The 24,692-nt window shown below is 35.3% G+C and overlaps 2 protein-coding genes across 5 annotated transcripts in view; one reads left to right on the top strand and one right to left on the bottom strand.

The window, feature by feature from the left end:
* Positions 1-6,331, top strand: part of LOC136030878 (single-strand selective monofunctional uracil DNA glycosylase-like) — a 48,793-nt gene extending 42,462 nt beyond the window's left edge. For both annotated transcript variants that reach the window (XM_065709960.1, XM_065709959.1), the window contains 2 exons: positions 3,551-3,786; positions 6,176-6,331. In XM_065709960.1, the coding sequence (XP_065566032.1) occupies positions 3,551-3,554 (4 nt within the window). In that variant the 3' untranslated portion in view covers positions 3,555-3,786; positions 6,176-6,331. The remainder of the gene's footprint in view (positions 1-3,550; positions 3,787-6,175) is intronic.
* A 4,205-nt stretch (positions 6,332-10,536) lies between these two features.
* Positions 10,537-24,692, bottom strand: part of LOC136030876 (zinc finger and BTB domain-containing protein 41-like) — a 51,914-nt gene continuing 37,758 nt past the window's right edge. For all 3 annotated transcript variants that reach the window (XM_065709954.1, XM_065709955.1, XM_065709956.1), the window contains one exon: positions 10,537-12,419. In XM_065709954.1, the coding sequence (XP_065566026.1) occupies positions 10,633-12,419 (1,787 nt within the window). In that variant the 3' untranslated portion in view covers positions 10,537-10,632. The remainder of the gene's footprint in view (positions 12,420-24,692) is intronic.

Here is a 24,692-nt window from a genome sequence, read left to right as displayed (position 1 = left end):
AATCACTGGAATTATACTAAAAAATAAAATTTGAGTTGGAGCAAAACTGCATTGTCTCAAAAGCAAAAATGTCTTGGAAATCAACTATCTCGAAAACGGACTTCTTTGTCTGTTTCTGTTTGTTTGTTTGTTTGTTTTTTTCTGCAGGAAAACAGAGGGTCACCATGACATCACAATAATATAAATAGCCAATTCTGTCCATGTGAATCTCCTGTTGGCTATAGGATCGTTTTAGGAAGAAGATATTTTGAGACATGAAAGATATTTAAATCTCGACTTTGTTCAAAAATTGAAAATTTGGCTGGTTCTTGCCAGAAAGCTTTAACCAATAGCTTTCTTTTCCTATACAAACGTGTAATATTATCTTTAAAATCGAAACGAGCTTTAATTTATTTAAATTTTAAAGATAAAAAAAAGGATAAAGATCCTCCAGAGCCATTGCTGGCGCATAGGGCGTCGAATCGACATTTCAGTTGCTGAGTGTTTTTTACAGGGACAAGATGAATTGTCTTTAAATTTCAAAACGAGGTTTTGAAAATCGACTTGACCCATCTCACCCTCCTTTCCTCCAGGGATATTTTTGCTCTACATATGGTCTGCATTTTATGTTATTTTGTGCAAGGGTATGTTCTTTTGTACTACCAGTAATTTTAAGCTGAAACAGATTCCAGAAAACATGTACGTATGACGGAGGGGCGAAGGGGCTGCTTTCCCATTTACCCCATCTGAAATTTCAAGATGTTTACAATAATTTCTTATAATTTGTCTATGCTTCGTCTTTTTTCTCTCGAATTCTCTTCTTCTTTCACAAATTAGTCCAACGTAAGTGCTTGAGTGCATTATATATTCACAGAAGAACAGTATTTCCACATAGCCATTAGTAGTACTGAAATACTGCATCATCTTTTCGTTTACTCTCTTTCCCATGGGATAAGTGAATTGTTGCATGTTATCATTTGTTGTAATATATTTACTTAAGAAATCTTCGGACATGTGTTTGACGCCTAATGCTTTTGCATGAATTCATCTACAGTTCAAGCTACATATCAAAAAGGTGTTCTCGGTTTCCTAACTTCACTCCTTCCAATAGCTGGACACAATTACAGTAGCCTCTTTCTTGTTGTAACTTACACTAAATGATATCTACTTTAGGTGATATGTATCATCTACTTTAGCGGGATCAGCAATAAATCTGTTGTTTTTCGTTTCTATCCACGCATAATTATCCTGGCAGTTCCCGCTCACAAGTAGAATTCGGTGCTTGACTGAAACAAGCTACAACTAAGAATCCAGTTTTATGTCTAGGATTTTAAATTCTACCAGTCAGGGAGCTCCTTCTGTCACTACATTCTTCGACTGCGCTCAAGAGTAGCAGTCACGTGTTTGGTTGAGGTTCCATGCCTTAGCAAGTACATGGTCAGCCGTACGTGTTTTGGTATAGAAGTGTTGGTGGACCTGCATTTGAGTGTGTTTGTTTTTCAATAAAGTGGTTGTTAGAATTCCAATTAGTAAAGGTGAGGGTTATTTGATACTAACCCAAACTGCCCGACGCTACTGAAAAACCTTTATCATGGTATGCTGATTGTTTTTGGTATCAAATCTCTAATTATTTAGTGATTTATGACATCAGGCCACCACCAACTACCCCTGCCCTCACAAGAAAACACCCGTCACTCCCTCTTATATTCTTTCAGATCGCTCCCCATTATTTCCTGTTACAAAATGAAAATATTTCTCCTAAATAGCCAAAATTACACAGTGTGAAAACTTTAAGGTATCCAATATTAAGTTTATTGTTCTTGCACACAGAAATTACCTGAGATAGTTAAGGATAATAGTATCATGTGTCGACATTTATAAAAGGCGGAAATGACTCCACCGCCCTCCTCCTCCAACAAGTTCACCCTCCCCCACTTCCTCTTTTCACCGAGACTCACACGTTCTAGAAGGGTTCTGAACAAAGTGTGATGTATTTACCTGCTTATTCTTTTTTTTTATGCTGGCAAAGAGGGTCACACATACTAAGGATCAATGCAATTGATCCATTCTTATCCTGCTGCAAGAGCAAACTGTTGACATAATTAAACATAATTAAACATATAAAACATATAAAAACATATAAAACATAATTAAACATAATTAACAAACTGTTGACGTAAAACTGTTGACGTCAAATGTTGACATAATCCAAAGATTTTTGTATCCAGGACCGAACTGTGGACCTATTGCATTTAAAACAGAGGTGATAACTGCTATGCAATGTAAATGAAGATTCAAGTAAAGAAATACTCAAGTAAATGCAGAGCCTGAAAAAATGTCCAATTTTTTCTTCAATAATGTGAAAATGACTCTACAGCTTATTAACTATTCTCTTTTATGTATAATCTCGTTCTCACTTAATATATGTATTCTCATGCGTATTTAAGTGATAGTCGTGAATTTTGGTTAATTACTTCCATAGTAGTTAGTGTTAGTTATTAGTAGAAACGTGGAAGAAATTGTAGTGCTTTGTGTAGTCATAGTATGAGTGTTCAGAAAGGCTAAGTGGTGCCGCAGTAGTTTTGCCTGGAGCAGTTGTGCTAGGAGCAGTCGTGATAAAATCACTTGGGGGTGGAGTGGTGGAAACCGTTGTAGTAGCAGCAGTCGTGCTAGGAAAAGCGATCTAAGGATTAGTTCTCTTAGGAAATAGGTCTAATTGGAATAGTACTAATATAAGCAGCAACCGTACGATCAACCATGGGTAGCACAGGGAGATACACTACATTCCCCAGTAATGTTTTTTTTTTTAAGCGTAATGCCCACCCCTTCTCCGTCTTGGAAAATTCCCTACGGTTCTCCTATCTACTAATTATGTACCTTCTTGTTCTTCCTATTATTTCCAATTAAAGTTGTTTGACCGACAGGGGATATATTACGTGACTTATTTGCTTTATTTTTACAACAAAAAAATCAACAACGAATACTGAGGAATTTGCATTGGATCTATGTGTAAATTGTTAGATTGCCGTTTTCTTTCAGTTATCTCGATTTTAGTCCATCATTATGACGCTTGATCAAAGATTAGATTATAAAAAGACTTTGAAAATATTTAGGGACTTCTGAAAAAATTGGCAAAGCAGAAGCTTTAAACTCTTCGAAATCAATGGACTCTCCTGGGTCAAAACCTTATAGGGGCCCGCTGCAATATACTTTTTTAAATTTGAAACCGATATATATTTTTTTTGAAAGTTATAACGATTTTTTTTCTTAATTTAAATTTAGAAATCAAAGCGATCTGCTGTTAAAGCATTTGATAGATATTGTGCTAATAATGTACATCCAGAAAATATGATTACATCGGGGGGGGGGGGGGGTTGTTTAGTACAGTTCATCGCTTTACATGTCTAACTCCAATGCTACGCGTCAATTCCCGTTGCATTGATATTGTATTACTATGAAAAAGTGTGGGACACAGATAAATTTGTCTCAGGAGCCCAATCTTTGCTGTCGAGAAAACTGTCAATCTTTTATTTACTTCAATGATTTTCTATGATTTCCTATTTGTTTTCAGCTAGTGATGTTTTTCGCCTTCCTTTTCCTCTCGTGCGTGTTAATCAAAGTAGGTGCAACGATGCCTGCCGAAATGCCAGCAGACATGGTTGGATTCGTTGGTGAAGACCCAGCTTACGGCAGAGACTCTAGCTTTGAGACTGGTCAAATCAGGTCCAATTCATTTAGGAAACCAGATGATTTGAGGTACTACCTTGAAGCCCTTAGTAACTATTACGCAGTTCAAGGGAGACCTAGGTAGGTATTTTTTCTTGAAGGTTGATTGGTTACAGTGATGCCACTATATGGTCAATCATGTTATTGACATTATTGCTACTTTGCAAATACTACTAGCAATTCATTGCAACACCAAGCCCCCTGAGGCCAACACAGTTGTTGTGCACGCCCTTCTTTTACCCCAATCTATTCGAATGTTCACTCTTTGCCCGCCCCCCTCTCCTCTGAAATACTTGTTCTTTGGTGCCATGATGGATGGCCAAAAAGCGCAATTCTTAGAAATCTGACTTCTGCTAAACAGAGCCTGGCCATCTTAAATTTTCTTTCGCTATAGCCCTAGAAAATGAGATCGGATGGCTACAGCTTATTGTTTGACAATTCCTCTGAGAAACATCTAACATATCCTCCTCAATATTTTGAAGTGTCTTTGTTTTAAAGCCGACATCTCGAATATTATTGCAGTTTTCCCCATAATACTCAGAATTTTGTATAATTTGAAAATTTTTATATTCTTTTCCAATTACTCTGGTTCCATTTGAGAAAATAAATAAATAAAAAATCATGCAGAAATAGCCTACCTATAGACAAAATGTTTATTTTCTTATATTGAAAATGCATGTGTTTTGTCATATGCGCAACCTCTAAACTTCCCTTTTGTGAAAACTGAGTGTTGTTTGCGGTATCAAAACGGGGAAGGGGGTTAAATCGTATGTAAATTATTGTTGTATTAAGTCCTAATGAATTATATTTTTTGTGATTAATAACAAAAGTTAATAGATGTGGCTTGTTTCATTAAATAGTGGATGATAAAAGTATATTTGTTATGTTTTTCTTTAATTCTTTCTGCATTACAAGATATGTTCTGTCCCTCCCCCTTCCTGTCCCAAATTATGTGATTTTATTTTTGCTGCAATCTTCGGGATGCCATCAGGAACTATTATATAAAAGCAGCTAATCCTGGTAATTTCCTCATTTTACTTACAGCTTTGATATGTTTGTTGTGCCTTCGCTTGAAAGTTTCTAGCGAGGGTTTTTAGGGATTACCTCCGCTGGGAGCCTATTTCATGTGGCGACGGGTCGTTGGGTGAAGCTTATTTATTGCTAATGGGCTGTACCTTGCTCAAGGTAGTCCTGCTTGGCTGTATTTTGGCAAACTGCAGTTCAGAGCTTTGCTCTTTCAGAAACGAACTTCGACAGCTCCTCTGATTGAGCGGAATGCATATGTTTTTAAATGGCCGATATAGTTGCCACGTCCAAACAATATTGAGTCGATTACAGAAATTAACATCAGGGTCACCGAAAGTTGCTACGTGAACTGCTCGATTTTATGCACGTTGGAGAAGATCGATATGGCTTTTTGGAGCACCGGCAAAAAAGCGCATGTATATTCCATGATTGGTCTAATTCACGACGCGAAAAGAGGCAAGATGAACTCAACAGGGAGGAGAATTTTGTGTCTTTGGATAACCCTTTTGGAGTAGTAGGATCTCACTTTGCTGAGATATTCGACCCGTGGGGGATCTGAAGAAAATGGACTCTAAGAAGGATTAGTTCATCTAAACCTTTTTATTACCTCTTCATTGAAGATAAAAATCAAGATGATTTGAAACTTTCGTGTTTCTAGTGTTTTATACGCAATTTGCATGGTCTCTCATTTAGAAGAATAGCGCTCTGTGTCAATTCAGGCCAGTCTATCATTGAATTAAAGAGTTTTCATGTCGATAGCTTGTTTCGCTGAATAGTGCAAGAACAAAGTACACGTGTGACTAGCTTTCCCTTTTCGTGATGGAAGACATAAGTGAAATTGAAAGTCTTCGGCTTTTGTAAGCGTTCTGATTTAAGGACTTCCAACCTATCTGGTAAACAAATCATTGATAAATATTTTTGTATTTTACAGATGTCATACAAAGAAAATGTAAAAATATATAGAATAATTGCTTAAAATATAAAGCTATTAAATTACCAAGCAAAATGAGCAATTAAAAGCTTCAAAGGTAGCTTGTTTCGGTGGATAACCGAAAGACAAAAGTTTGTATGTTATGTGCTGTATTAACATCTATCATGTTTACATAAATATTATTTTCAATTAAAATCACCCAATGGTTCCCATAGGTGAATACAGTCTACATCAGCGCTGTCTATGCGCTGATGTAGATGTACTTATTAAACTTATAATAAATAATTTTCTTTTCGCCGTATTCTAACTGGACGAAATGTTGAAGCATAATTTTTTCTGTGTGATATTTTATGCATAAATTACCTCCCTCCCCTCTTAGTACTAAAGTGTTCGATAAAGGCAGTCAAAAGCTTTGTTTGTATCACAAGAATTATTCCGGTTTCCTTTAATGTTTTCATTGTTCATTATTTTGGTGAAACCCACTCATATGTAATTTTATATTTGTTTTGACAGGTTTGGAAAAAGAAGCGGTATGGCATCGCGACTAATCTTGCCCAAGTTTAAGACTTTGCAGAAGACCAGAGACAAACAATATTCCATTTAAATATTTACATGTTTTAGTGATCAAACTTCCTCTTATAATAATAAACGAACGTTATACTCTCCTAACTTACTTAGTTCTAACAAATCTTATGGGAGGTAGGCGACTTTTTTGTGTCCTGGGAGTGTTGCAGTAGGTAAGAGTAAGATTTTTCATCTGGATCAGTTTATGATTGATATAGAAAGCGACAAGAGTTAACGGTTACAAGCTTCTCGTAGTGCCCCAGAGAATAATAGGTACAAATAGGGGTCTACTACTGCTAATTCCTGAATCTGACTGTCCTGTCAAGTGTCTGACCACGAGGCAGGGTATTTTGCGAAATACGCTATCGAGATTGGACGAACTGAAAAAAGCAATGTTTTCCAAAATTACACCCAGGATTCAATTTCGTTGCGCATAGGAAGCCCCTTGCCGTGGTGCAAAAAAAAACCTTTATAACCAACCCTAGGGGGGGGGGGGGGGGTACGAAGTTCATTAGCCAGTACCGACGCTGAGGGTGAAGTAAATCAGGCAGGCGATTCTTGCCTCTCTTTATAGACCAGTGGTGCATGAACAGGCCGATCTGAAGCTAGCGTGTGGGGTTCCCGAGGGAAAAACAAAAAGGACACATTTAATTTATCACGGAAGGCTAACGTATAGAAAAGGAAAAGATATAGACAATCCCTATCTAGAAATACCACGCTCAAGGGGCACAAATAACTCAGCATCTATTGCTAAAACATTTATATTTTGTTTTTGGGGAAGTGTAGGCAATGAGCGTTCGTAGCCTGAGTCTCGACACAGTATTGTGAATTTGCCCATCTATTACGTCAATACCAAACCTCGAAAGGACTCATCTAACCTAGACTTTTACAGACCTTTATCTCTATTATGTTACCTTGGCAATTTTGTTGAACATTTTCAGATAGTCCCTGGTAACAAAATGTAAGTAAGGAGCGATCCGGCTCGATAGTGACCGACACTGTAATAGACACATTAAGAGGATCGAATATTTACGCCAATTCCAAATATTTAAAGTTTATCAACTTTAATGTTATCTATCAAAAGGTAGGAACCTGAGTTAATTTGCGCGATTTTCAAAACGGGGAGAAACGCCCCTAAAAAGTCGGACGATCTTAATGAAAATTACATCATCAGATTTAGCATATCAGATAATCTTACTATAGAGGTTCCGACCTCCTGTTTACAAAATGTGGGGCTTTGGATTTTTTTTTGCCAGAAGAAAGATCACAGATACGTGTTTGTTGTTGTTGTTTTTTTTTCCAAAGATGATCGTTTCAAACCAGTGATCCTAAAAGATCGAGAGAGGGCTCCTTTGGTCGGAAATCAAAAGGTCTAGTGCCCTTTTTGAAAGAACAAAAATATTGGAGAGCAATTAGCCCCCTTTCACGCCTCTTTTCCCGCTAAGTCGTCTGATGAAGATTTTGAAATAGGCATTTTGTTCAGCATAGTTGAAAAGTCTAATAACGGTGCCGTTGAGGATAAAATAACCCCCAACGGTCGCTAGGGAAAGGGCTATATACGGACATTTTTTGTGGGAAGAGGGGAATTTTGGGAGATTTTCCACGGCGAGTTTACCATGGGGGGGAGGGGAGCTTTCAGACAAACATTCGCTCTTTACACAGAAGTTTGACTTTTTGTCCCAATTCTTCAAGAACGACTCCTGAAACACAAGGGCCATTTAATTAGGATAAGAAGCTTTTTAATAGTTTTGATAAACTTTAGCGTAAAGAACGAGGTATTGAGGAGGAGGACAGCCCATTCATATGCTGAATGATTTCTGTTCATTTTAAGCTATAATGTTGCTCGTTACTTTCAGTTGAATAAATTTTTTTTATTTAATTAAAGATAGAACCATTGTAATTTTATGAAACACTGCACAGACAGAGTAGTTAGGCTTCCTGCTCAACCGAAGTATGGTTGATTGCCGAGTTAAGACTTAAGAGCCAAATGAAACAAGGGTTATAGATACGGTAGGAGATTGTTCCAGCATGTTTAGACATAAAGTGGGCACTTGACCGAGTCAATCTGGCTATACTTTCGAAGAAAGTAGAGAATGTGTAAATTGGATATCCAGCTTTTCGAGGGAACTGGAGGTTAGTATGTTGATAGACATAGAACAATTTTCAGATTAAAAATGATTTAGCTCTACCCCAGGGAAGTGTATCAAGCCCTATGCCCTTTGTTATATATTGTTGTAGATTTGTTCTCATGAGGTATATGAGATATGAAGTAAATAAAAATTGTTTAGAAACCTTGTTATTTTGGTACCTTTACAATGAGACCAATTCAATGACAGCCAAAGTCCACCAAATGAGTCTTTAGAAAGATTTTGTCTTTATTGGCTAATCATAAAAATACAATCTTAAGTTACTTAGTATTCTGTGATTTTGTGACTTCTTTTAACGTATTTATTTTCCCTGTTTTGAAGTTGGTATTGTTTTCTGTTTTATATTATATTTTCACAGCTAGGAAATGTTTTGACATACTGACCAATAAAAGTGAATTAAGCAAGGAAGAAAAACAAGCAAGAAGACTCTCTTTATAACGTCTGTGTTCAACTTCCACGAAAAATCAAAACTTGACAAGTCCGGTGCCAATTTATTTGTGTGATTTCAAATTGACATGGCTTGATATAAGGCCGAATTGTTAGGGCTCACTTACTAAGTAGGGAATAGGCTAACTTAGAGACAAATAATAAATATCATCTTTTGGTAAAAGTGGTTCTTTTATCTTCTGCTCAATGAACAGCCAAAGGGGAAAAGTAAGTACAGCTAATAAGTTGTCTGTGTGTGTGTGTGTCGAGTGACGTCATGTTTGTGTGTCGACTGACGTCATGTTTGTCGACTGACGACATTATAAGGATTGAGCTGTATGCGTCATGAAGTTGTTTGTCGACTGACGTCATGTTTGTCAACTGATGAAATTACATACCGGGACACAAATGACGACCGGGACACAGGGAATATAAATGACGACCGGGAACCTCAAAGAGTAATTACAGACTGGGACACCCGGACACAAATCACGACCGGGACACAGGGAATATAAATGACGACCGGGACACAACTACAACGGGGACGCCGGGGGCACAGGCGGGATATATAAATACGACCGGGACACAGGGTTGTTCGAATAGAAATTACAGACCGGGACACAAATGACGACCAGGACACCGGGACACAGGGAATATAAATGACGACCGGGACACTCAAAGAGAAATTACAAACTGGGACACCGGGACACAAATGACGACCGGGACACAGGGACACATCATTAGAATAATGAGAGTATAGATCTGAATACGGATTGTTTTTCCCATGGACAATTATATGTTGCATGTTCAAGAGTCAGTAAACCTGACAATCTATTTATATGCAACATATATATATATATATATATATATATATATATATATATATATATATATATATATATATATATATATATATATATATATATATATATATATATATATATAATATATATATATATAATATATATATATATATATATTATATATATATATATATATATATATATATATATATATACATATATATATATATATATATATATATATATATATATATATATATATATATATATATATATATATATATCTATTCACAGGTGGGACACAGGGACACAACTACAATGGCGCGTAACGACTTACGCGCGCGGGGGAGCGCGAATATATATATATATATATAAATGCAAATGAGATTCAACTAGAAAGTCTCGCACCCCACAAATGGATACATGTTGATTGAATGACACCCAAACTTTCTCATCCTACAGTCCTCCACTGTAATCACTTTTTCCACTCTCATTTTACTCTTGGAAAACTCAAAGGATGCTCAAAAAATTAAGAGATATTCTTCTTCTAAAAATTAGCCCCAAGATCTAAAATGGACTCCTTTTGACTTCAAATAAGTTATGTAATAAAATAAAAACAGGTTTTGAAATAAATTAATTAACTGAAAAAGAAAATAGATTACTCTGAATGGGAAGGAGTTGCTGTCCCCAAAAATCTTCATGTCCTAAATAAAAGTATCAAGTTGCGATGTTTATGTTTACTCAAGAGTCAATCAGGTCATTTTATATTAAAACCAATAAAACAGAAGTAAAAAGTTGACTGGATCAGACTATCTGTTGATGGGTTCATGCATATCAGACCATAAAACTATATATAGTTTATATAGTTATATAGGTATTACATAGTTATATATAGTTTGAGAGCTATAAAGAATATACAAGTTATACGAACAAGTAAAAATATATAAGTTATAAGATCTATGAAATATAAAACCAAACAAAACAAAGAGCTTTAAGTTGGATTTAGGAACGAGAAAATAAAATTTCTAAACTACTCCGCGTCAATATCATGGCCATTACGTCTTCTTCGAAGTTTATTTTTACACAACTGATTCTTTGTCCTACATTGCATTGTATAGGCGACTGTTTCATCAAGGGTTTTGCAAAAAGATTTTTTATGAAAGTCAAAACGTCCTATCCTCTTGAAAGTTCTAAAGCAACAAGGACATTCATACACTCTTGCCGGGTCTAGATGTCTTGTCATATGATTAGCTAAATAGTGTGTGCACCGAAATTGTGCATTGCATGTAGGGCATGCTACATCTTGTTCAACGAACTGTAGTTGACGATCATACGTATGCCCTATTTCTTTCCATACGTGGTAAACTAAATGAGCAAAAAGTCTAATGCAAGCAATTTCTTTTTTACACACAGCACACTTTACCATTACCACCTTTTTATTTGCTTCTGTTAGCTTATTATTTCGTTTCTTCAAATTGCATTGTGGTTTATGTAACTTACGCTTGTGACCATTCAAAGCTTTCAAGCTGCCAAATTTTTTGCTGCAAATATCGCATTTCAAATCAGGATTATGAAAAGATAAATAATGAAACTGTAGCTTCTGCTTATTATGAAGGAATTTGGCACACTGATCACATTGCACACGTTTCGGACGTTTCCTAGTCCGTCCCTGATGAACAGCTTTTACGTGCGTTGCAAGGAATCGGAAAAGTTTCCCGCAATGTGGACACAACTTCTTTGTCTTGGACCCGTGTTCCATCATGTGTTTTTTCTGCTGGAATGAAAAGATATACTCGTCACAAACATTACAAGCTAGTTTCTCGTCATCATGATTTGCTTCATAATGATTCAACAGTTCTTCTGAAGTCGCAAATGAAGCATTTTCGCAATATATACAAAACCGACGAATAACTGAACTTTTCGAATGCCTATCCGTGCAATGTCTGCTTAAATCTGGATAAAATCCATTACACAACTCACAAAAATCTTTAAGCTTATTTGCAGCACTTTTGACATGTACATATTTGACATGAGACTTAATTTTATGGGACGGAAATTCTTGAAGGCACAAGTGACATTGTGCTTTAACATCATGATTCGGAAGATGATTCTCCCTCTCTGTTTTAGAATAAAATATATCCGAACAATAACAGCAAGGGAAAACAATCTTGTTTGACCTTTTATCATATACAGTTGTCAATTCCGTGAGTTCGAAGCCTTTCAATAGAGATTTTGTCATTGCTGGAATACTTTCTTTAGGAGTGAGACTCTTGGCATTTCTTTTTTTCCCGTGGAAATCAACAAGATGCTGGACTATTTTATGTGAAAAAAATTCAATACAGCATATTGGACATATTATCTTCACGTTGTGCGATTCAATATGAGAGCTTCTGTCAGAGAGGTTCGAGAAACACAAATTACAATAGCAGCATAGATATACTTTCTGTTTGCCTTCTGTGTCTGAATAAGCCACTTCTAGTTTTGGAAGATCATAGCCCATTAGCATTGCTTTGGCGGCTGATATACTTCGTACAAATTTATCTGATATTTCGACAGCTGTTTGAGCTTCCTTTTGATCATATTCCTCAAACTTTTTCAAACTATCTAACGACGAAGACAGAAGCTCAGTTCTGGTCTCATCCTCAACTTCGGAGTTATCTTCTGATTTCAAAATTATTTGAACCAACTCCGTATTTGTAACACTAAGTGAGTCTTTAGTAGAAAGCACCTCATAGTCTGCGGCACTGTGCAAAGATATACTGGACCCGTCTATTTCATTTGTAAAGGTATTAAGAGAGTTGGTTGATATTCTACCACCTGAAAAGAGAGAGAAAAAAGATAAAAAGGTTGAGTATCGACTGATGTATCAAAGTATTAACTGTTTAAACTGGAATTGTAAGAGCCTCCAGGAGCTAGGAGTCTTGACGCTATGACTCCAAAAACCTCCTAATATCAAACCTCCTAAACCTCTTCTGATTTCAAAATTATCTGAAGTGGCTCTGTATTTGTAACATTAAGTTCATCTTCAGTATTAAGCAGCCCTTTGTGCGTGGCAGTATGCAAGGATGCACTAAATCCATGCATTCCACTTACAAAAGTACCAAACGAGATTACTGAATGTGTGCCATCTGGAAAAAGAAGATAAAAGGTTGGGCGCCAAATTCAGAAAATTCTAAATAGGAAATTTGATATTTTTATGAAATTTTATTTTATTTAAATTTTATTTTAATTTTATTATATTTTTTTCATTATTATTATTATTATTCTTTTATTATTATTTTTATATATATATACTAGCTGTTGGGGTGGCGTTTCGCGCCACCCCAACACCTAGTTGGTGGGGGCGCTTCGCGCCATATATATATATATATATATATATATATATATATATATATATATATATATATATATATATATATATATATATATATATATATATATATATATATATATATATATATATATATATATATATATATATATATAAACTAGCTGTTGGGGTGGCGCTTCGCGCCACCCCAACACCTAGTTGGTGGGGGCGCTTCGCGCCCCCCCCAAGCCCCCCCGCGCGCGTAAGTCGTTACGCGCCATATTAGTTACGCGCCATTGTAGTTGTGTCCCTATGTCCCACCTGTGAATATAGATATATATATATATATATATATATATATATATATATATATATATATATATATATATATAATATATATATATATATATGTTTTTAACTACGTAAAACTTGCGAATATACAACATTCTTTGCTGTCCCATTGTCTGTGCATATAAATAGATTGTCAGGTTTACCGACTCTTGAACATGCAACATATAATGGTCCATGGGAAAACAAACCGTATTCAGATCTATACCTCATGATTCTAATGATTGCCCTTGAGCTTTGTTGATGGTGATTGCTAATCGACCATTCCCTGAGTCGCCATCGTCATTTATATATCCCCCTGTGCACCCCGGCGTCCCCTTTGTAGTTATGTCCCTGTGTCCCGGTCGTCATTTATATTCCCTGTGTACCGGTCGTCATTTGTGTCCCGGTGTTCCAGTCTGTGATTTCTCTTTGAGTGTCCGGGCGTCATTTATATTCCTTGTGTCCCGGTGTCCCGGTCGTCATTTATGTCCCCCTGTGCCCCCCGGCGTCCCCATTGTAGTTGTGTCCCTGTGTCCCGGTCGTCATTTATATTCCCTGTGTCCCGGTCGTCATTTGTATCCCGGTGTCCCGGTCTGTATATACATTCGTTTTTTAGTTTTGTTTTTCTCCTTTATTTTTTTCCTTTTTTCTTTTTTTTCTTTTTAGTTTATTTAGATTTTAGATTTTTTAGTTTTTTTATTAGTTTTTGTTTTTTTTGTAGTTTTTACCATTTTTTTAGTTTTTTTAGTTTTTTTTTTTTACTTATGTCCTGGTCGTCATTTATACTCCCTGTGTCCCGGTCGTCATTTGTGTCTCGGTGCTTGTTGATTGCTAATTTATATTATATTTATATTTATATTTTTTATATTTATTAATATTTTTTAGTTTTCTTTTTCTCTTATTTTTCAGTTTTTTCCTTTTTTTAGTTTTTTCTTTTTTAGTTTTTATTTTTTTTGTTTTTTACCTTTTTTTAGTTTTTTTAGTTTTTTAACTTTTTTAGTTTTTTTATTAGTTTTTAGTTTTTTTAGTTTTTGCCTTTTTTTAGTTTTTTCAGTTTTTTTTTAGTTTTTTTTAGTTTATATAATATATATATATATATATATATATATATATATAAATATATATATATATATATATATATATATATATATATATATGTTTTTAACTACGTAAAACTTGCGAATATACAACATTCTTTGCTGTCCCATTGTCTGTGCATATAAATAGATTGTCAGGTTTACCGACTCTTGAACATGCAACATATAATGGTCCATGAGAAAACAATCCGTATTCAGATCTATACCTCATGATTCTAATGATTGCCCTTGAGCTTTGTTGATGGTGATTGCTAATCGCCCATTCCCTGAGTCGCCATCGTCATTTATATATCCCCCTGTTACGTAGTTAAAAACATATATATATATATATATATATATATATATATATATATATATATATATATATATATATATATATATATATATATATATATATATATATATATATATATATATATATATATTTTTAGTTTTTTAGTTTTTTTTTAGTTTTTTAGCTTTTTTAGTTTTTTTTCTTTTAGTTTTTTTTGTAGTTTTTACCTTTTTTAGTTTTTTTTCTTCTTTTGTATTAGTGTGAAATAATTCAGACGTCATATGCGGACAAACACGACGTCACTCGACAGACAGACAGACAGACATAACCCACAAACAACTTATTTTTATATATATTTATTCATATTTTTTTAGTTTTCTTTTTCTCTTTTATTTTTCAGTTTTTTCCTTTTTTTTAGTTTTTTTTCTTTTTTAGTTTTTAGTTTTTTTTAGTTTTTTACCTTTTTTTAGTTTTTTTTAGTTTTTTTAGTTTTTTTAGCTTTTTTAGTTTTTTTATTAGTTTTTATTCTTTTTGTAGTTTTTGCCTTTTTTTATTTTTTTCAGTTTTTTTTTAGTTATTAGATTTTTACCTTTTTTTAGTTTTTTTTTAGTTTTTTAGCTTTTTTAGTTTTTTTTTCTTTTTAGTTTTTTTTTGTAGTTTTTACCTTTTTAGTTTTTTTTCTTCTTTTGTATTAGTGTGAAATAATTCAGACGTCATATGCGGACAAACATGACGTCACCTGATCCACACACAGATCCACACACAGACAACTTATTTTTATATATATAGACTAGCTGTTGGGGTGGCGCTTCGGCGCCACCCAACACTAGTTGGTGGGGGCGCTTCGCGCCCCCCCAAGCCCCCCCGCGCGCGTAAGTCGTTACGCGCCATATTAGTTACGCGCCATATTAGTTACGCGCCATATTAGTTACGCGCCATATTAGTTACGCGCCATTGTAGTTGTGTCCCTGTGTCCCACCTGTGAATATAGATAGATTTATATATGTGTTTCAAACTACGTAAAAATTGCGAATATACAACATTCTTGGCTTTCCCATTGTCTGTCCATATACAAAGCCGTATGTACTAATATGACGTCATATGCAAACGCTCTTTTTACAAACAAACAAACATGCATACACACAACTCGTTTTTATATAGATAGATAGATAGATAGATACAATACAAATTAACTACGTAAAACTTGTGAATATACAACAGTCTTCGCTGTCCCATTGTCTGTGCGTATAAATAGATTGTCAGGTTTACCGACCCTCAAAGATGCAACATACAATTGTACATTGGTAAAGCAATCTGTATTAAAATCTATACCGCATTTTTCTAGTGATTGCCCTTGAGCTTTGTTGATGGTGGTTGCAAATGCTAATCGAATTGGGAATTGCAATCTTTTAAATTGAAAAAGCAGATCCGTTGGAATCATGGGAATTCGAGGAATAAGAACAGCCTCACCCTCATAAGGCCCTGTCAAGATTGTGGCATCTATTAGGTTTTCCATTGTTTTTTTTTTTACGGCAAGTCGCGTGCCATTGCAAAGCTTTGGTGGGTTGATATTTCTTAAAAGTATTATTGGTACAGCTATTTTTAGTTGTAGCAGGTGTGGTGGACACCCTGAAGGATCTATGGAATTTAAAAATTCAGATGGATAATTAACCGCTTCATTTGGTTCCGAAATACAAATTAACTGCGTAAAACTTGAGAATATACAACATTCTTCGCTGTCCAATTCTCGCTGCATATAAATAGATTGTCAGGTTTACCGACCCTCGAACATGCAACGTACAATTGTCCATGGAAAAACAATCAGTATTAAGATCAATACCACATTTTTCTAATGATTGACCTTGAGCTTTGTTAATGGTGATTGCAAATGCTAATCGAATTGGGAATTGCAATCTTTTAAATTGAAAAGGCAGATCTGTTGGAATCATGGGAATGCGAGGAATAAGAACAGCCTCACCCTCAAAAGGCCCTGTCAGGATTGTGGCCTCTATTAGGTTTTCCATTGTTTTTTTTTACGGCAAGTCGAGTGCCATTGCAAAGCTTTGGTGGGTTTATGTTACGTAACAATATTATTGGTACGCCTATTTTTAGTTGTAGCACGTGTGGTGGAAACCCTGAAAGATCTATGGAATTTAAAAATTCAGATGGATAATTAACCGCTTCATTTGGTTCCAAAACTGTGTCGACTGACTTGTAAAGGACTGCCTGGTCTTGAATCTTGGTCAAAACAATATTGTTGATTTCGTGGACGTCTATATTTTTGGGTGCGAGAATCGCTCTTTCACTTAGCCATTTATTATTTTTTATAATTTTTTAGAATATTCGGAAATACTTTTTCAATCAATTCATTTTTGGAGGTCACTAAATTACAGAAATCAGCAGGTAGTTGTATATGTCCTGAAATTGAGTCTACTGGAGCTTTCCGTTTCCCATTGCAGCAATTGATCTGAAAATGTTTGACCAGAGTCATCGTTTTGCAATCGGACACGCATATTTGTAGTTAATTTTAATGTTTTTACGTGTGCCCATAAATTAGAATTTTTCAGGCAAGCATTCATTTCGTCTGCAGGAGTTGATCTAGGTATTATAGGTAATGTTTGCCTGAAATCTCCCGCAAGCAATATTAAGGTGCTGCCAAAGGGTTTCGACTTCCCTCGCAAATCTTTCAAGCATTGATCCAGAGCCTCGAGCGATTTTTTGTGTGCCATTGTGCACTCATCCCAAATAATAAGTTTGCATTGCTGCAATACTTTACCCATCCCAGATGATTTGGAAATATTGCACGTGGGAGTTTCTGTAGAATGCAAGTTCAGAGGCAATTTCAAAGCGGAATAAGCAGTTCTTCCACCAGGCAGCAATGTTGCGGCTATTCCGGACGACGCAATTGCCAACGCTATATCATTTTTAGATCGAATTGATGCCAGAATCAGTTTTATCACAAACGTTTTACCAGTACCTCCTGGCGCATCCAAAAAGAAAATTTCTCCAACGTTGTTATCGACACAATGCATTATCGTATCGTAAATGTCTTTTTGTTCCGACGTTAACTTGGAAATGTTATTTTGTACATACGACAATAGATCACTCGTACTGTAACTTTGTTCACGATCCAATTCTACACATGTCGAAACAGCAGCGATACGGTTAGGTGAAGGCATTCCCAAACCCTGAAGAGGTTTGTTTGCCATACTTATGCAAAAATCTTCTATAACAACTAAAGTGTAGTTATAAATTTCTGGTGTAAAATCAAAAGTCATGTCTGACGTCTCTAACTGTTTTCGATGAAGTATATCTTCGGACATTTTTGACTTATATTTTTCCCATAAATCTGTAGGAGCTGATGGAGAGCAAGTTGTTAAAATGATGCCAAACAATGCACGAATTTGACTTGGGGTTGACGTTTCGCACGCGTCATTGATGCAGTTATCCCAGTGTTGGTCATTCTCCAATAAATTCAGAGCTTGGCATGCACTACGGTAAGTGTCATGTATAGTACCATTTACAGTCCTCAAATACTCAAAGGATGTCGGACCGGTACATTCACCAAAAGCAGGCGTAGAAAGAAGCATTCATGTTGATTGGGGTGAACGGTTGTAGAGTCTTCCTATCGTGGTATCTTTGAAGATGGTAGGTTGGCCGTCGACTGACTTACCCTGTTTTCGACGTTCAAATACTTTATTTTTAGTATTCCACGTGTAATACGAAGGCACTTCAGTATACAGCAGTTTTTTCGCAAAAGAATCATTTTGCAAAGCGAAAAAAAAAGCTGTTAATGTTGTATCCGGTGGATTCAGGACTCTTTGTTGCACGTTGGTTTCCGTGAAATAAACACGTTGACCATTCTGTAAATGTATCAATTCAGAATTTCTATCACTGATGAAGTACAATTGTAAAAATTTATGATTCTCGCCTGAGAATGGTAGAAGGGACCCTGCTTTATGATAAATTTGCCCTTTTACTTTGAAAGTAGACATAAATTGATCTGGATTTTCGATTTGGGCTCCAAACGACGTCATTTGGAAACATGAGTTGTATTGTCTGATTTTTGACAACAGCAAGTCTGCTTCTGCGTTGCTCTAGTAGTTCCTCGGCACGCCTTCTTTTTTCACTTTCTCTTTTAGCAGCAAGTCTGCTTTCGCGTTGCTCTGGTAGTTCCTCGGCACGCTTTCTCTTCTGACTTTCTCTATCAGCAGCAAGTTTTTTGGCATAGACTCTTTGAGCATCTTCATCAGTCATTATAAACTTAAGCATTAATAGAATTCTACGCGAACATACGTCTTATATAACTTGAATGACGTCACGCCTTCAAAGCAAAAATGATGGCAACTAATTTCATGACGTCAGCCGAAACATGACGGCGAACATATGTCTTATATAACTTGAATGACGTCACCTTCAAAGCAAAAATGATGGCAACTAATTTCATGACGTCAGCCGAAACATGACGTCACCTGATCCATCCACAGATCCACACACAGACAACTTATTTTTATAACATTCTTCGCTGTCCAATTGTTGCTGCATATAAATAGATTGTCAGGTTTACCGACCCTCGAAAATGCAACGTACAATTGTCCATGGGAAAAACAATCAGTATTAAGATCTATACCACGTACAATTGTCCATGGGAAAAACAATCAGTATTAAGATCTATACCACATTTTTCTAATGATTGACCTTGAGCTTTGTTAATGTGATTGCAAATGCTAATGCCCATAAATTAGAATTTTTCAGGCAAGCATTCATTCGTCTTCAATGGCTCTGGTGGTGCAGCCAATAGAGGAAGTTTAACTTTTCCTGAGGCGCAACACATTCCCATTGTTTCACCATTGAATTTCAAGGCCTTGCAATAGGGACAAATTTTAGACATTGTCCCGATTTGAACACATCTACTCAAGCTATAATCATCGACTGGGTTGTACCTGAATGCCAGGCGATAACTTTCAGGTTGCTCTGATTCCTTGGCACGCTTTCTTTTCTTACTTTCTCTATCAGCAGCAAGCCTGATTTCTTGCTGTTCTTGTGATTCCTCGGCACGCTTTCTTTTCTTACTTTCTCTATCAGCAGCAAGCCTGATTTCTTGCTGTTCTTGTAATTCTCGGCACGCCTTCTTTTTTCACTTTCTCTTTAGCAGCAAGTCTGCTTCCGCGTTGCTCTGGTAGTTCCTCGGCACGCTTCTGTTCTTTCTTTCTCTATCAGCCTCGAGCCTGTTTCCTTGCTGTTCTTTTGATTCCTCGGCACGCTTTCTGTTCTTTCTTTCTCTATCAGCCTCAAGCCTGTTTCCTTGCTGTTCTTTTGATTCCTCGGCACGCTTTCTGTTCTTTCTTTCTCTATCAGCCTCAAGCCTGTTTCCTTGCTGTTCTTTTGATTCCTCGGCACGCTTTCTTTTCTGACTTTCTCTATCAGCAGCAAGTTTTTTGGCATAGACTCTTTGAGCATCTTCATCGGCTTTTGCCATGGTAAGTTCATCAGTCATTGTAAACTTAAACATTAATAGATTTCTACGTGAACATATGTCTTAAATATCTTGAATGACGTCACCGTCAAAGCAAAAATGACGACAACTAATTTCATGACGTCAGTCAATACAGAAACATGACGTCACCTGATCCACAGACAGACACACAGACAGACAACTTATTTTTATATATATAGAAGATGTGCCGGTGTCCCGGTCGTCATTTGTGTCCCGATGTCCCGGTCATTAATTTCGTCAGTCGAAAACATGACGTCAGTCGACACACAAACATGACGTCACTCGACAGAAACACACACAGACAACTTATTTTTATATATATATATAGATATATATATATATGTTTTTAACTACGTAAAACTTGCGAATATACTACATTCTTCGATGTCCCATTGTCTGTGCATATAAATAGATTGTCAGGTTTACCGACTCAGATCTATACCTCATTATTCTAATGATTGCCCTTGAGCTTTGTTGATGGTGATTGCTAATCAAACATTCCCTCTGTCCCATCGTCATTTATATATATCCCTGTGCCCCCCGGCGTCCCCGTTGTAGTTGTGTCCCTGTGTCCAAGACGTCATTTATAGTCGACAAACATGACGTCAGTCGACACACAAACATGACGTCAGTCGACACACACGTCCCAGTCGTCATTTGTGTCCCGGTGTCCCAGTCTGTTATTTCTCTTTGAGTGTCCCGGTCGTCATTTATATTCCCTGTGTCCCAGTCTGTATATACATTCGTTTTTGAATTGGTATATGATGAAATAATTTTTTTGTTTTTTTTCCTTTTTTTCTTTTTAGTTTTTTTTTTTTTGGTTTTTACCTATTTTTTAGCTTTTTAGTTTTTTTTCTTTTTTCTTTTTAGTTTTTTTGTAGTTTTTACCTTTTTTAGTTTTTTTTATTTTTATTTTTTTAGTTTTCTTTTTCTCCTTTATTTTTCATTTTTTTCCTTTTTTTAGTTTTTTTTTCTTTTTCAGTTTTTACTTTTTTTTATTAGTTTTTTTTCTTTTTAGTTTTTTTGCTGTTTTTACCCTTTTTTTTAGTTTTTTTTAGCTTTTTTTCTTTTTTAGTTTTTAGTTTTTTACCTTTTTTTAGTTTTTTTTAGTTTTTTTAGCTTTTTTTTGTTTTTTTTAATAGTTTTTACCTGTTTTTTAGTTTTTTTTCTTTTTTAGTTTTTTTCTTCTTTTGTATTAATGCTAAAGCCAAGGTTCGAACCTGGAACCTCTCGAACCTAGAACCTGGAACATAACGCTTTACCAACTCACCTACTTCGGCTTGAATACATTTACCTTTTTTATTTTTTTTTTTTATTTTTTTATTTTTTTTTAGTTTTCTTTTTCTCCTTTATTTGTCAGTTTTTTTCCTTATTTAGTTTTTTTTTCTTTTTTAGTTTTTTCTTCTTTTGTATTAATGTTAAAGCCAACGTTCGAACCTGGAACCTCTCGGACCTAGAACCTGGAACATAACGCTTTACCAACTGAGCTACTGTATTTGTATCGGATTAATGATGCTTCTTGACTACTAAGGTCCCTGCGTCGGCCCTGTAGTGCATTCCTGCAGCATGGTTCGATCTCTGGGTCCCATATTACCACGCTAAGGTCAAACCCACTGCACCAACACAGGTAGTTATATAACTGAGCTACTTCGGCTTGAATACATTCATTTTTGAATTGGTATGTGATGAAATAATTCAGACGTCATATGCGGACAGGGACGTCACTCGACAGACACACAGACAACTTATTTATATATATATAGATTATTTATATATATATATATACTAGCTGTTGGGGTGGCGCTTCGCGCCACCCCAACACCTAGTTGGTGGGGGCGCTTCGCGCCCCCCCCCAAGCCCCCCCGCGCGCGTAAGTCGTTACGCGCCATAATAGTTACGCGCCATTGTAGTTGTGTCCCTATGTCCCACCTGTGAATATAGATATATATATATATATATATGGTTTTAACTACGTAAAACTTGCGAATATACAACATTCTTTGCTGTCCATTGTCTTTGCATATAAATAGATTGTCAGGTTTACCGACTCTTGAACATGCAACATATAATGGTCCATGGGAAAACAATCTGTATTCAGATCTATACCTCATGATTCTAATGATTGCCCTTGAGCTTTGTTGATGGTGATTGCTAATCGACCATTCCCTGTCCCGGTGTCCCGGTCGTCATTTACATCCCCCTGTTTCCCCCGGTGTCCCCGTTGTAGTTGTGTCCCTGTGTCCCGGTCGTCATTTATATTCCCTGTGTCCCGGGTCCCGGTCATCATTTGTATCCCGGTGTCCCGGTCTGTATATACATTCGTTTTTTAGTTTTGTTTTTCTCCTTTATTTTTTTCCTTTTTTTTCTTTTTTAGCTTATTTAGATTTTTAGATTTTTAGTTTTTTTTATTAGTTTTTAGTTTTTATTTCTTTTAGTTTTTTTTGTCCCGGTCGTCATTTATATCCCCCTGTTTCCCCCGGTGTCCCCGTTGTAGTTGTGTCCCTGTGTCCCGGTCGTTATTTATATTCCCTGTGTCCCGGTCGTCATTTGTATCCCGGTGTACATGTCCTGGTCGCTTTCTCTTTGAGTGTCGTCATTTATTAGTTTTTTCCTTTTTTTTTAGTTTTTATTGGTTTTTACCTTTATTTTAGCTTATTTTTCAGTTTTTTCCTTTTTTTTAGTTTTTTTTTATTTTTTATTTTTTTATTTTTATTTTTTTTAGTTTTTTACCTTTTTTTAGTTTTTTTAGTTTTTTTAGTTTTTTTAGTTTTTTAGCTTTTTTACTTTTTTTATTAGTTTTTAGTTTTTTTTTGTAGTTTTTGCCTTTTTTTAGTTTTTTCACTTTTTTTTTTTAGTTTTTTATTGGTTTTTACCTTTATAGTTTTTTAGTTTTTAGCTTTTTTATTTTTTTATTAGTTTTTAGTTTTTTTTGTAGTTTTTGCCTTTTTTTAGTTTTTTCAGTTTTGACGTCACCTAATCCAGTTTTTTCAGGTGACGTCACCTGACACATCCATCCACACATCCACAGACAGACAGACAACTTATTTTTATATATATAGATAGATATAGATACGTCAGTTGACAAACATGACGTCAGTCGACGCACAAACATGACGTCAGTAGACAGACACACAGACAAACAACTTATTTTTATATATATAGATAGATATAAAAATATATAAAAATTATATATATATATATATATATATATATATATATATATATATATATATATATATATATATAACATTGATGAAGAGAAATCACATTGATGATTTCTCTTTTCACTATATTTTATTTTTATTATATAATTAACTTTATTATCTCTTTTTTTACATATTTTCTTTTTATTTTATTTTTTTATTTATATTTTATTTAAATTTTACTTTTATGATATATTTTTATAAAATATAATTTTATATTTTCTAGCTGCACCTTGGTTCAAAAACAATGCCTGTAAAACAATTAAAGCCGACACAGACTTTACTTTTTTTAATTTCCACTAATACCGAGTCCATCCCATGTTTATCAACCCTTTTTGCATTTTATACTTATTTTTCTTGATTCACTAGGAGAATAAGGTAAGAATAAGAAAGAAATTAAGGTTTGAAAGTTTTAATTTTCAGAAATGAAAAGATGAAATATAACAGCTGATTTCATTAAAGAATGTCGTCATTCCCTTTTTTGAGTAGCGTCATCATTTGACCCATGAAAAAAAAACAGGATTAAGTCTGGGACACTTTGGAATAATAACATATATAACATAATAATAATAACATTATGATGAGGCACCATAACTATGGTGCCTCATCTAAGAGGACGGAAATATTCCAGGTTGAGTAGCAAATTACCCCATTTCCATCAAAAAATCACTTCATACTACAGTACAATTTCTTTACTTTAACCACAGCTTATATACCAATACAGTTATGAAAACCGGATTTATTTTTGGGACACAGTGCGCGGTAGCGATGCTAGCGGCTGGAGACAGGAAACTGGTATTTGTATCTAATTGGTAACAGGAAACTGGCATTGGTATCTAAGCTGTGTATGCAACAAAATAAAATTGCGTTCTTGCCTATGGTGTTGTAGTACGATCTACGCGTCGGAGCGCGGGCTTTGAGGAGGCGCCAAGTTCAGAGCTCTATACCAAAAGCTTCTCATGGGCAAGATAGGAGTTTTCATAACTGTATGGTATCTAAGCTGTGACTATAACCAAATTATTAATCACACCTGAACACAGATAAGTGATCAGCCACCATGTGTGTCCAACATTAAGTGTTACAAGTGCGGGCCAAGCGTTAAGTAAGGAATAGGCAATGTTTACCTACGATATAGAAAAAATAAATAGTAGTATAACCTTATGAAGGACATAAATACCCATTCTTAACGGACTGTAAACCAATTTCCAATATTTGCCAAGGCAACCAGCATAAGATATATAAACCTTGTAAACTAAAGGCTGAAAATGTAATTTTTGTTTGGAGCTAGGACTTGTAAAGTGTTGTCAAAAATATTTTTACAGCACAGAATGCCACAAAATGTCAAAATACAGCAAAAAATTGCTTCAAAATACGCTCTT

This window comes from Artemia franciscana, chromosome 9 (genome assembly GCF_032884065.1).
Source record: "Artemia franciscana chromosome 9, ASM3288406v1, whole genome shotgun sequence".
Classification (NCBI taxonomy): domain Eukaryota; kingdom Metazoa; phylum Arthropoda; class Branchiopoda; order Anostraca; family Artemiidae; genus Artemia; species Artemia franciscana.
The sequence above is the reverse complement of the archived record's forward strand: the minus strand, read 5'-3'. Positions and strand labels throughout refer to the sequence as shown.